Here is a 13,714-nt window from a genome sequence, read left to right on the forward strand (position 1 = left end):
CCTTGCTCAAGGACCAGGGCAGATCCGTGTTTAGGGTGTTCCCCTTTTAGAATAGGGCGGTTTAGCATAATAGGAGATTAGGGTGTTCCCCCTTTAGAATAGGGCGTATCCTGCTGCTGAGTTCCTCTTGAGTTCTTAGGGTCAGACAGTATATTTTGGGAGACAGAAGCCCAGGAGTAGTGGATTTGGGCAGAGAGTGGATTTTGGGCAGAGTGTGGATTTGGGCAAAGAACTTGGATTTCCCCAGAACGTGTTTGTAGACGGCCGGTGTGAGTTCGGGAATAAAGAATTGCTGTTTGAATCTACAAGCTGTGTGGAGACTTGTGATTTGTGCCCAGCCAGAGACTGCGGCATATAATTGAGATAACTTGCTTCTGTACCAGTTTATGGGCTTTGATCATGAAAGATTGTTGCATTTTCTCAAATGCTTTTTCTGCATCTGTTTGAGATGACTGTGATTTTTTTTACCCTTTCTGTTGATGCAGTATATGACATTAATTTGTTTGCATATGTTGAACCATTCTTGAATTATAGTGATAAAGTCCACTAAATTGTGGTATATGATCCTCTTAACATGCTGTTGAATTCAGTTTGCTAGTATTTTCTTGATTATCTTTGCATCTATGTTCATTAGCAATACTGGCCTATAAGTTTATTTTCTTGTGGTATCCCTATATGACTTCATAAGAAGGTAATGCTAGCTTTGGCAAATGAGACTTTACCTCCTTTTCATTTTTTCAGAAGAATCTGCATAGTATTGACATTAATTCAAATATTGAAGATAATTCTCCAGTGAAGCTTCTGGTTCTGGCTCGTCTTTCTTGGGAAGTTTTTGATTCTTGATTCAATCTCCTTACTCAATATTAATCTGTTAAGTATTTTTTCCATTATTCATTCTTAGTAAGCTGTATGATTCTAGGAATTTAGCCATTTCTTCTAGATTATCCAATTTTTTGGCATATAATTGTTCATACACGTTGGATATCCTTTATGTGACATGTTTAGGACCCATAGTGTTTCATATTTCTTTTTTTCATATTTTTATTGTACACTTTACTGGTTAAGCATCCCTAATCTAAAAATCCAAAAGCCAAAATGCTTGAATTATAATATTTATTATCCTTTTTTTTGTAAGTGGTATCAGTTGTAATGTCTCCTTTTAAATTTATGATTTCATTTATTTGACTCGCCTATTGTTTTTTTTCTTGGTCTAGCTAAAGGTTTGTCATTTTAAAAAATATTCTCAACAAATTTTGACTCTCCTATTGTTTTTTTTTTCTTGGTCTAGCTAAAGGTTTGTCATTTTAAAAAATATTCTCAACAAATTTTTTTTATTCTGTTTTATTTATTTATTCTTTAATCATTAATTTTTCATTTCCACACTAACTTTTAGCTGGTTTGTTCTTTACTTAATTCCTTAAGGTATAAAATTAGGTTGTTGATCTGAGATCTTTCTCCTATTTTAATGTATGTGTTTATTACCATAAATTTTCATTTTTATTACTATATTTGACCAATGTATATATTTATTTGGTACCATGTGATGTTTTGATATATGAATACAACTTACAATGAGTAAATCAAGCTAATTAACATATCTCACCCATTTTTTATAACAAGACATTTTAAATTCTCTGCAATTTAAAAATACACCTTATTATTAACTATGGTCACTGTGCTGTGCAATAGATGTCAATATGACTGAAACTTTTTACCCTTTGACTACCATCTTCCCTTCTCCCCTCTGCCAGCCTCTGGTTATTACCATTCTACTCTCTGATTCTATGTTTGATTGCTTTTGATTCTACATATCAACTAGATCATGCAATAACTTTCTTTTCTGTGCTTGGCTTATTTTACTTAGTATAAGTCCTTCAGTTCCATCCATGGTGTTACAAAGGACAGAATTTCCTTCTTAATGCTGAATTGTGTTCCATCTTATGTATATACCATTCATCAACTGGTGAACACATGTAATGATTCCATTTCTTAGCTATTATGAATAATCCTGCAATGAACATAGGAATGCAGGTATTTCGTTGACATATCAATTTCAGTCCCTTGACTATATATCTAAAAGTGGTATCCTGGATCATACTGTAGTTCTAAGTTCTATTTTTATTTTTATTTTTTGTGAAACTTTTATATTGTTTATCTTTTTTAAAAATATATTTCATTGGGCTGGGGATGTGGCTCAGGCGGTAACGCGCTCGCCTGGCATCCGCGGGGTGCTGGGTTCAATCCTCAGCACCAAATAAAAAAATAAAGATGTTGTGTCCTTGAAAAACTAAAAAATAAATATTAAAAAATTATCTCTCCCTTTAAAAATATATTTCATTTATTCTAATTAGTTACATGTGATAGCAGAATGAAATTCAATTCATATTACACAAATAGAGCACAATTTTTCATGTTATATTGATAATGGCTACACTAATAAATTTACTTTTGTGACTCATTTTGCTACATCCTATACATTATGGTATGTTTTATTTTTATTTGCTTCAAGATATTTTCTAATTTCCCTTTTGATTTTTTTGACCCATTGTTTGCTTAAGAATATATTTTTAAATTTCCACATATTTCTGAATTTTCCAGTTTTCCTTTTACTGTTGATTTCTAGTTTTATTCCTTAGAGAAGATGTTTGGGATGCTCTCTGTCTTAAATTTGTTGAGATTTGTTTTGCTACCTAACATGATGTATTTTTGGAGAATGGTCCATGTGCTTTTGAAAAGACTATTGTTGGGTTGAATGTTTTGTATGTGGCTGTTAGATCCATTTGGTCTATAATGTTCAAGAATGTTGTTTTTTGAAACAAAAAAAAATGAGATCTAGCTCTCCTTCCTCAGTTATTATACCCATTATTGAAAATGGTGTATTTAAGTCTTCTTCTCTTATTATTTAATAGTATTCTTCTCCCTTCATGTCAGTCAGTGCTTGATTCATTTAGTTTGGTGCTCATATCTCTAAAGTTGTGTACATATATTTGTAATTGTTATGCCTTCCTAGTGGATCAACTTTTTTTCACATTATAACATCCTTTTTTGTTGCTTGTGTCAGGTTTTGCTGTTTTGCTATTCTTGCTGTTTGGGGTTCTGGGTCTCAAAACCAGGACCTCACACATGCTAGGGAAAAGGCTCTACCATTAATCTACATCCTTAACCCTGTTGTGACAGTTTTTGATGTTTATTTTGTCTCAAAAAAATTAAATATAAAAAGGGCTAGGGATATGGTTCAATGGGTAAGCAACAGTGTGTTCAATTCCTGGTACAAAAAAAAAAGTTAATTTTGTCTGAAAGAAATATACACACTCCTGATGGTTTTTTGTTGGTTTGTTTGTTTTGGGGTTTCTTTTGGTTGTTATTTGGATGAAATATCTTTATATCTCCTTAATGTCAGTATACATAGGGAAAGATTTACTTTAATTATTTTGCTAGTTTTTTTTTACTTTGTACTTCTTTTGTTAATCCTTTCATATCTTGCTGTCATTTTCTGTTTCAATGTTTTGCTTTTGTTACTTTATTAGTATGCTTTCATTCCTTTTGTTTTTCTTCTTTTGCAAACTTTCAGGGTTTTGTTGTTTTGTTTATATTGTCTTGGTTCTTTTTTATGTATGCAGGACAGTATAATTCATTTTGACATAATTATAAAGCATGGAATACATCTTGTTCTAGTTCAGTCCCCAGTACCTTTCCTTCCCCTTCCCTCTATACTCTAGTCCACTCTGTTCCCTTTAGTGTTCTTTCTGCCACTTACCCATAGTTATTTTTTAAATTAGCTTCTTGTGGATATACATGATGGTGAGATTCACTGTGATGTATTCATATATGTACATAGGAAATTATGTCAGATTCATTTCACTGTATTTCCTTTTCCCATTCCCCCGCCCTTTACTTCATTTCCTTTTGTCTACTCCACTGAACTTCTATTCTTTTCCCATTTATTGAGTATTAGCTTCTATATATCAGAGGAAACATTTGACCTTTGGTTTTGGGGGGATTAGCTTATTTCACTTAGCATGATAGGCTCTGTACATCCATCCATTTACCAACAAATGCCAGAAAGTCATTCTTCTTTATGGCAGAGTAATACTCCATTGTGTATATATTCCACATTTTCTTTATCTATTCTTCTGTTAAAGGACACCTAGGTTGGCTCCAGAGCTTAGCTATTGTGAATTGGGCTTCTGTAAACAATGATATGGCTTCGTCACTGTAGTATGCTGATTTTAAGTCCTTTGGATGTGTACCTAGAACTGGGATAACTGGTTCAAATGATCGTCCCATTTCTAATTTTGGAGGAATCTCCATACTGCTCTCCAGAGTGGTTGCAAATTTGCAATCCCAGGAACAATTTATGAGTGTACCCTTTTCCCACATCTTCATCAACATTTGTAGTTACTTATATTCTTGATAATTGACATTCTGATTGGAATGAGATTAAAATCTCACTGTTTGGGTGTTAAGTTTTTTGAGTTCTTTGTATATCCTGGATATTTATGCCTTATCTGAAGTACAAGTGGTAAAGATTTTTCTCCCATTTTATAGGCTCTCTCTTCACATTTTTGATTGTTTCCTTTGCTGTGAATGTATTTAATTTGGTACCATCCCATTTATTGATTCTTGATTTTACTTTTTGTACTTTGGGAGTCTTCTTAAGGAAGTCAGACCCTGAGCTGATATATTGGAGCATTGGGCCTACATTTTCTTCTAGCAGATGCAGGGTTTCTGGTCTAATTTCTAGTCTTTGATCCATTTTGAGTTGAGTTTTTTGGAGGGTTAGAGATAGGAGTTAAATTTTATTCTACTACATATGGATTTCCAGTTTTCCCAGCACCATTTGATGAAGAGACTATCTTTTCTCCAGTGTGTTTTGGTCACCCTTGTCAAGTATACTACCAAAATGCTTCATAGATTCAGTGCAAGTCCCAATGACATTCTTCATAGAAATAGAAAAGGCAATCATGAAATTCATTTGAAAAAATAAGAAGCCCAGAATAGCCAAGACAATCCTTAGCGGGGGAAGCAAAGTAGGAGGCATTACAATATCAGACCTTAAATTATACTACAGAGGTATAGTGACAAAAACAGCTTGTTACTGGCACCAAAACAGGCATGAAGACCAATAGAATAGAACAGAAAACACAGGGACAAACTCACATATATACAATTATCTCATAGGTATTTTCTTTGTGGTAACCATTGAGTTTACATAAAATATGTGTCTATTTTAAGCAAATAACAACTTCAGCATTCTATAGTTTTCTTCCACTCTTATATTATTGGTATCCAAATTTATATGTAAATTGTGTCTATTAATTGTTTATACTTATTTTAATATTTATTCTTTTAATTTATACTAGAATTAAATGCAATTTACTTACCAACAGGAAGATAATATAGTATTCTATATTTGTCTAAATATTTACCTTTGCTAAGTTTTATGCCTTCTTATTCTCTTTCACTTCAGCTTAAGGAAGGTCTATGGTAATAACTCCCTCAGTTTGTTTTTTTTAAATTTTTTTTTAGTTGTAGTTGGACATAATACCTTTATTTTATTTATTTTTATGTCGTGCTGAAGACCGAACCCAGCACCTCTCATATGCTAGGCAAGTGCTCTACTGCTGAGTCACAGCTCCAGCCCTCCCTCAGCTTTTATTTGTCTGTGAAAGGTACTTACTTCCTTTCTCTCTTTTTTCCCATTTTTTTAAATTATTTTGTTTTGTTTTGTTTTGTTTCTGGCTCTGGGGATTGAACCCAGGGGCATTCTACCACTAAGCTACATCCCTCTCCCTTTTTATTTTTATTTTTCAATAGGGTCTTGCTAAGTTGAACAGGCTGGTGTCAACCTTGCAATTCTCTTGCTTCAGCCTCCTGAGTCACTGAGATTACAGGCATGTGCCACCTCACCTGTCCATTTTTCTTTCTTTCAGTTTTGGAAGAGAGTTTTGTCCCAATAGCATTCTTGGTTGACAATTTTTATTTTTTTCTTTCAGCACTTTTAATATATAATCCCACTCTCTTCTTACCTGCTAAGTTTTGCTAAAAACATCTTATGGATGTTTCTCTTTCATTACATATGTCATTTTTTTCTCTTGCTACTTTCAAAATTCCTCTTTGCTTTTGACTTTTGACAATTTGATTACCATATGTCTAGTGTGGACTTTTTTTCATTTTTAATGTTTTTATTAGTGCACTATAGTTATACATAATTTTAGGGTTCATTTTGTCATATTGACAAATGCATATAACCTAATTTGATGGATTTCTTTGGGTTCATCTTATTTGGGTTCTTTGGGCTTCTAAGATCTTTAATTTGGGAAGTTTAAGCCATTATTTCTTTGAATATATGGTCTGTCTTCTCCTAAAACTTCCATAATGCATATATTGGTTCACTTCATGATATTCCACAGGTTCCTTAACCTGTCTTCCCTCTTTATTAAAAAAATATTTTTAGTTGCCAATGGATTTTTTACTTTATTTGTTTATTTATATATATAATGCTGAGGATTGAACCCAGGGCCTAACACATGCCAGGCAAGTGCTCTACAACTGAGCCACAACCCCAGTCCCTGTCTTCCATCTTTTTTCTTTCATTTTTTTCTTTTTTTTCTCCTGACTGGATAATCTCAAATAGTCTGTCTTTGAGTTTGCTGATTCTTTCTTTTGCTTCTTCCATTCTGTTGTTGAACTTCTATATTGAATTGTTCATTTCAACTATTCTTCAGCTTTAAGACTTCTGCTTTTTTGAATTATTCTCTTTGTTGAAAAGCTCACTTTGTTCTTGGATTGTTCCCTAGATCCTTATGACCCTTTCTATAATTATTATTTTAAATTTTCTTTTGTATAATTAATATATTTTCACTTCATTAGAGTTAGTCTATGGAGTTTTTAGCTATTTCCTTTGTTTGGATTTTTGCCTTTTTCTTTATTTTCCTTGAATATCTTCATATCCTCACATTAGGGGAAAAATCCCTACTTCTTCAATTTGTGTATAGACCTTCATCAGTCAATGAGGCCAGAACTTCTGTGTACCTCTTAAATCTTTGTGGTGGTCTAAACGATTGTTTTTGTTTTAGTGGCCAGCCCCCAGATATCTAGAGTATAGTCAGTTTCATCAGTGCCCCTAGACACATTTTCATACAGATGCCATTCCTTTAGTAGCTCCTGGAGAAGTTGGAATGCTGGTTGTATAATCTATCTCTTTTCCTCCCTTCAGAGAAGCTAGGAGCCAGGATTTTAAACAATTCCCATTTTCTTGAGTTTTTAATCCCAGGGCAGGATCCTTGGTGCATACCTGCATGGTAGTTCAAGCTGCCACTTTGTTCTCTATCATCTGTGGGATATCATATGCCAGACCCAGTCAGCTCTCTGAAACAGTTGAGAAAAAAATCCAGTCTTTCAGGTTGCTCCTAAAAAAGTTGGAGTATTAGATATGTACTCCAGTTCCTTCTTTCCTCAGATAGAAGCTAACACTTGGAGTTCTGTCTGTATCCTATAGTACTGTGCTAGGAGTAGGGATTAGTATGTTTTGTCTTTAAGGTCATCACAATTATATTACTTTTGTATTTTCCCACCTAATATTTTCTTTACAAAATGAAAATGTTGGTAATCAGTTCCTCCAGCTAAACCAACCCACTAACCCACTTTTCTTTTTTATTGTTGTCTATTCAAGGTTCTGGTGTGGGATGTATAACCGCTTTGACAAAGGCCTGCAGCCCAAACAGAGTATGCTAGAGAGCCTCCTGGAAATTAAGAAACAGAGAGCAATGCTTGAAGCAGATGTGTATGAACTAGAAAAGGTGAGGAGAATGGTCCCAAAAAAGAGATTCTCTTGCCCCTTATTAGTAGGTCTAGTCTGTTTGGAGTTGAATTGATACTTACAGAATGCTACCTGGCTGGCTTATTATACTCTCTGGCTTCTAAGTGTCCTGTGTCTAAAAAGCTCAGGATATAATGCCTTTTGTTTCCATACCATGGTAATTATCTCAATGAGCTAGTTAAACAAGTAGATTGGTTTTCTATTTGGATCTGGACAGAATGATTAGGTGGAACAAGAAGGAATGACAAGAAATCAGTTTGGGGCACTTTATATACTGTATTTCCTTATATCCTTTAAAGAAACTTGTTAGGTATGGCTTCTGTTTATAGAAGAAATAGAAATTTAGAGAACTTAAGTAACTCAAATTCATAAGTTGAAAACCGGGGTCTATCCTGCATCTTCTAACTGGCAAAGTCTTTCACCTGTCTACTACCTCATGCTCTGTCTAAAGGATATTTTCACTTTCAGGGATAGAACATTGATATATTAATACTTTACAACAGTGATTCTTTGAATCATACACCCCTTTAAAATATGAAGACAATGGCAGATATTTCCCTCGAAAATTTTGGTATATACGTGCATTATACAAGTACATGCAATTTTAAGCATAATTTAAGGGGGTCAACAGATTCTGAAAGCCCACCTATGAGTTTATGAACTCCAGTAAGAGCTTTTGCCTTATTGTACAAGAATATCATTTTTATTTTACTGGAACTCATAAAATCACAGTGATTTGTAATAAAAATGGTGATAATCCTTGGAGAGAGGTATTGTATAGTTTCATTTCAACATTTCATTTTATATTTTATTGTATTCTATATTTTCTATCTTTACAGTTTTATTGTCTTTTAAAAACATAGCAACAGAGTTTTTCTTCTCTGTATTGAAAAAAGAAAGTAACCTAAACACACACACACACACAGGAAAACTTCAGAGAGTTATCTGAGTCTCTCTCAGGAATCAGAGAAATCAGTCAAGGATAAGTGAGAGGGCTAGATTCAGAAAAGGATACCTGTTCTGGGTGGGACCTTTTGGAAAAGTCTGTGAATAACTAAAAGGGCTGCTTGTTTCCTATGATTTAAATCATGCTTGAGTTTCCCCTTTGTTTTTGTTTATTTTTAATGCAACCACGTAGCTGGCTATTGGGTCCCAAGAATGCTTTCAAAAGTTTGTGATCTGATACAATCACAGATACAATTTGATACAATCACATGTGAAAAATGTATTTTCACAATAAAAGGATATTCACTTACTTATATGGAGCAAAAAAAATCTGACTTATCTGGCCTAAATGGGTTCACACCTGGTTCCTAAATAACACACCCTTTCCAAGAATTCTTTTCTAAAATGTATCCCTCCCCTCTGTCCTTCAAATAAACCCTTAGGGACCCTAAATTTCATAAGCAGCTCAGAATTTTGAATATTTTGAAAAGAGATCCTTTTTGATGTCTTTAATGTATAATTAAAAACAAGTGTCCATCTTTGGTTCTTCTGGTATTGTAAAGCCAGATCAACAAACATAATACAGCTATTCAGTGATCAGAGTTTGCAGTCTGCATGGGAAGGAAATAAAAAAATATTCTTTGATAATAATTTTCCTAATTGGAAATATACCAATTTCATTGTTCTTATAAGTATACTCAAGGTGTTATAGTTATTCTATTAGTGGATGACAACTGACAATGTGATTTCCCTGTTACTTATTCCCTTTGTTCCACCTAATCATTTCCCCAAGATCCAGATGCAGGGTCAGACCCCAACTTTCCACTTTCTAAATGAGTGAATTTGAGTGACATGCTTTAACTTCTCTGAGCCTCAGTTTCCTCATTTGTAAAACAGAGGTATTATTTAATAAACTAATGATTTTCTTATATAGAAAGGAAATGTTTTAGGTAAAGTGCCTATTTACATGCAGGCATGTAACATTAGTGATCTTCTCCTTTGCCTTCCTCAATCCCAGAAATAAATTGAATTTATAATATTTATCAGAAAAGAGAACTTTTATACATATGACTTTTGAGTTTCTTTTCTGATAGAACTTTTTTAAAAATAGACAAAGAAGTTTAATAGATATTCTTTTTTTATTTTAAAGAGAGAGAGTGAGAGAGAGAGAGAGAGAGAATTTTAATATTTATTTTTTAGTTTTTGGCAGACACAACATCTTTGTTTGTATGTGGTGCTGAGGATCGAACCTGGGCCGCACGCATGCCACGCGAGCGTGCTACCAGTTGAGCCACATCCCCAGCCCTCTGATAGAACTTTTTAAAAGCACAATGACAAGTTATGAAGAAAAGATGTTTGAGAGGGCGGGCGCAAACAATAATTTTCTACCATAAAAGTGATAGCAGCAAGATCCTTGCTGGTTGATGAGATATTTGCCCAGATTTTTGTTTCCTGTTTCTAATTCTTTTCAACCATTCCTTGCTCCTGAAACAGAAACTGAAAGCCCATGATGAGCCACCAGAAGAGGTCTGTACCTGCTCTCAATTAGGGAATTTACTGTGCCAGCATCTAGGAAGTCCTTTGGCCAATCCTCTGGGCTTTATGGGTATTGATGGAGACCTAAATACATTGATGGAGAATGGCACTCTGTCCAGGGAAGGAGGCCTCCGAGCTCAGATGGATCAAGCAAAAAGCCAATGTACAGACCTCCGCCATGACTATTATGGGATCATAGGTAGCCTTAGGGCCATAAATATCTCTGAGGATATGCACATCTCTGGAGACATAGGCACCTCTGCAGCCACAGGTATCTCTGGTGACATGGGAATCTTTGGGGCTATGGGCTTCTCTGAAGACGTGGGCATCTCTGAGGTTACTGACATCCCTGGAAAAATGAATATTTCTGAGGCCATGGGATTCTCTGGAGGCATGGGTTTCTCTGATGGCATAGGCACCATGGAGGACTTGGGCTTCTCTGAAGACACAGATATCTCAAAGGTCAGCACCAAGGAGTCAGGCTACTCTAAGCAACAGTGATCTAGCTACTCATATGCTTCTCTGCTAGGGGCACCTGTAGCAACCACAGTGATCTTTGTTCCATACAGGGCTATGCTGCTTTTCTGGTTGGTTTAAATGTGTGAGACCAGGGTACCCCTTTTCCTACTTAGAGTCTGGAAAAAGACTTAGGGCCTTTACTGATTAAATGATCGCTATACACATGTTGTTAAGCAGTCCAGAATATGAGAAAATATGTTATTGTTATAAAATGAGATTTAACTTTAGAAATATTTCCCTTTAGCTGCTTATTAGGCTGGTTATATTATTTTCCTTAACAATCAGCCTCTCTTTCCACCCTTGCTTCTCTAACCTGAGAGCACAGTAGAAAATTACAATCCAGTTGAAGGGATAGAGAGATGTTATGCAACAGACAACTGAATTACAGAATTTTGTAAAAATGTACTTACTCTCAGATATGCCTAGTCATGGGATGCTAATATTGCCAATAGAGACCCCAACATTTGTGTGATAATGAATCAAAATGATCCTTAATTGTTAGCATGAGTGCATGGGTGCTTGGAGGTTTAAAATATACAAAGAAAGTTTTCTTAAGCTATAACAGTTGCTCTCCCCAGCCCACACCCCAGCTTGGTCTCATTATAATACTCATCTAGCCACTCTGCTATATTGTAGATATACTGTAGGTAAATTTGAGTCCATTACAGGCTAAAATGATCAATTACAAATTAACAGGGTCTGAGTTAATACTGCTTAATAGCATTCTCAGCATCAGTTCAGAAAGCAACTGATAATCTGAGTGCTCTGTCCCTGTCTGAAACATGGTCTGTGTGCTTATCTGGGATTGTTTTTTTAAACAGGCCCCTTCTTAGGATTTTTTTTAAGAGAGCGAGAGTGAGAGTGAGAGCGAGAGCGAGAGAGAGAGAGAGAGAGAGAGAGAGAGAGAATTTTTTAATATTTATTTTTTAGTTTTCGGTGGACACAACATCTTTATTTTTTTTATTTTTATGTGGTGCTGCAGATCGAATCTAGCACCCCATGCATGCCAGACAAGCGCACTACCACTTGAGCCACATCCCCAGCCCAGGATTTTTAAAATAAAGACCAGTTGTTTTGCTTATGGAGATGTTACATAAAACTTGTGGATTTTTGGATACAATCAGCACTGTTTTTTTAAAATCTCATAGGTTTCTCACCTTATACACTTTTTAAAAAGTCTATTCTTAGAGCTGGTCCACATACTCCCATGGGCAAGGGTATATTCTTGTTGTCTAAACACGAGATTTTCCCCTTGGTGTTGGTACATTTGTTGGTTTTTCATCTTCCCTATTGGATATTCAGTCATAGTTTTGCCACTTCCACATGCTGGGGGTGGGTAGGGTAGGCCTTAGGCAATTAAAAAAAATAATTGTCAGTTGGCCATTATTTTATTTATATGTGGTGCTGAGACTCAAGCCCAGTGCCTCACACATGCTAGGCAAGCACTCTACCACTTGGCCTCAGGCAATTTTAATCATGATCTACATATAGTCAATATTTCCAGAACTACCAAGGCCAATGGAATCCACATCTTTAACCATACTATCTATTCCAAGTACTCTGTATCTGGTTTCAGCTCAAAAATTCAATTTCTGTTGACTATCAAATTAATTTGTGAATACATAAAGTATCTAAAGGATCACATTATTAGGTGCTTTTCTCTGAAAGAAAGAGGTGCCTTTCAATTTAAGTATGTAATTAAATAGCAGAAGACAGTCACCAGAGTAGCTCCTTGATTTCTTACATAGAGCTATTTGATGGACCCAAAAACAACTTTCCTTTTCAGAGGAAAAATTCTAAATCATTTTGGTTGTCTTTTTCATATTTTAAATGAGAATCATTTTTCTATTTACCTCCTCTTGGTAGCTGTTTTAATTCTGTGTATTTAAAGAACTCTAATTTGTGTCTTTCCCATTCATAAATAGGGACCATTTTTCTACTAACCTCTTCTTGATAGTTGCCTTGATCATATAATTTTAAAGCAACAAGATGTATCTTCTCTGATCCCCTTCTTGGTCTTTGGCTCATACAACCTAAATTACCAGATGTTTCCTGCTGCCATTTGGCTTCTTACTTCTGGGGGAATTATATTTCTGTACATCAGTTTGATGTGGAAGCTACATGTAACCCTGGTTTTGTGGAGGAATTTGTCAAAAAGGATGACAGTACCAGTCTGTCACAAGTGAGGCTATTCCAGTCGTGCTTTACCCCCAGGGCTTTCTCCCTTATCTCAACCTGTATTTTTAGTGTATTGACTACATGACACACCAGCTATAACTTGTTGAGGTTTTTGAGGGGGCAGAGGAAATGGGAAAATGGCAAGATGTAAATCCTTTGCAAATCCTTTCAAAAGTTATTTTATGATCTCAAATTTATTTGCAAAGACCTGTAAAAGGTACTATTCCCATAATTTATTTGATCCAAAATAAAACTATCCAATAGTGAAAAGGTTTTTCAATACAACTCTAAACTCATAATTGATAAATAGCAACTCTAATGTTTCCAAAAGCAAAACCAAAAATTTTACAAAAATTGTCTTATTCCATTGACTATCTAAGGCCATGGAATCAATTTCAGCCTCAAGATCTGTGAAGTCAATTTGTTTTATCTTTTTGTTGTTGTTTTTATTTCCCAACATGTCTCATTATTACTTGTATATAAACAAAACCTTGTGAAAATTTTGTATTTTTTCTCATCACCAACTACTTCCCTTGTTTTACAATTGGATTTGAAAATCTGAGAGAAAAATGTTCAGTGGAATCCAAACACTAATTTGCTGGTAAAATCCCAATGGCTATCTCTACTCAGGAGACCAGGAATAAAGTGGAAATTCCTGAAGTAAATTGCCAGGGCTACTAGAAAAGATGATATGTTAATGGCTTTCATTTCATA

The 13,714-nt window shown here is 34.9% G+C and overlaps 1 protein-coding gene across 1 annotated transcript in view; it reads left to right on the forward strand.

Annotated features, from left to right (window-relative positions):
• Mtmr8 (myotubularin related protein 8) overlaps positions 1 to 10,811 on the forward strand; it is a 60,232-nt gene extending 49,421 nt beyond the window's left edge. Inside the window, exons 12-13 of the mRNA XM_077107056.1 lie at positions 7,676 to 7,802; positions 10,262 to 10,811. Of these exons, the coding sequence (XP_076963171.1) occupies positions 7,676 to 7,802; positions 10,262 to 10,804 (670 nt within the window). The 3' untranslated portion in view covers positions 10,805 to 10,811. The remainder of the gene's footprint in view (positions 1 to 7,675; positions 7,803 to 10,261) is intronic.
• Positions 10,812 to 13,714: the final 2,903 nt, after the last annotated feature.

The sequence above is a fragment of the Callospermophilus lateralis genome, chromosome X (genome assembly GCF_048772815.1).
Source record: "Callospermophilus lateralis isolate mCalLat2 chromosome X, mCalLat2.hap1, whole genome shotgun sequence".
NCBI classification, from domain to species: domain Eukaryota; kingdom Metazoa; phylum Chordata; class Mammalia; order Rodentia; family Sciuridae; genus Callospermophilus; species Callospermophilus lateralis.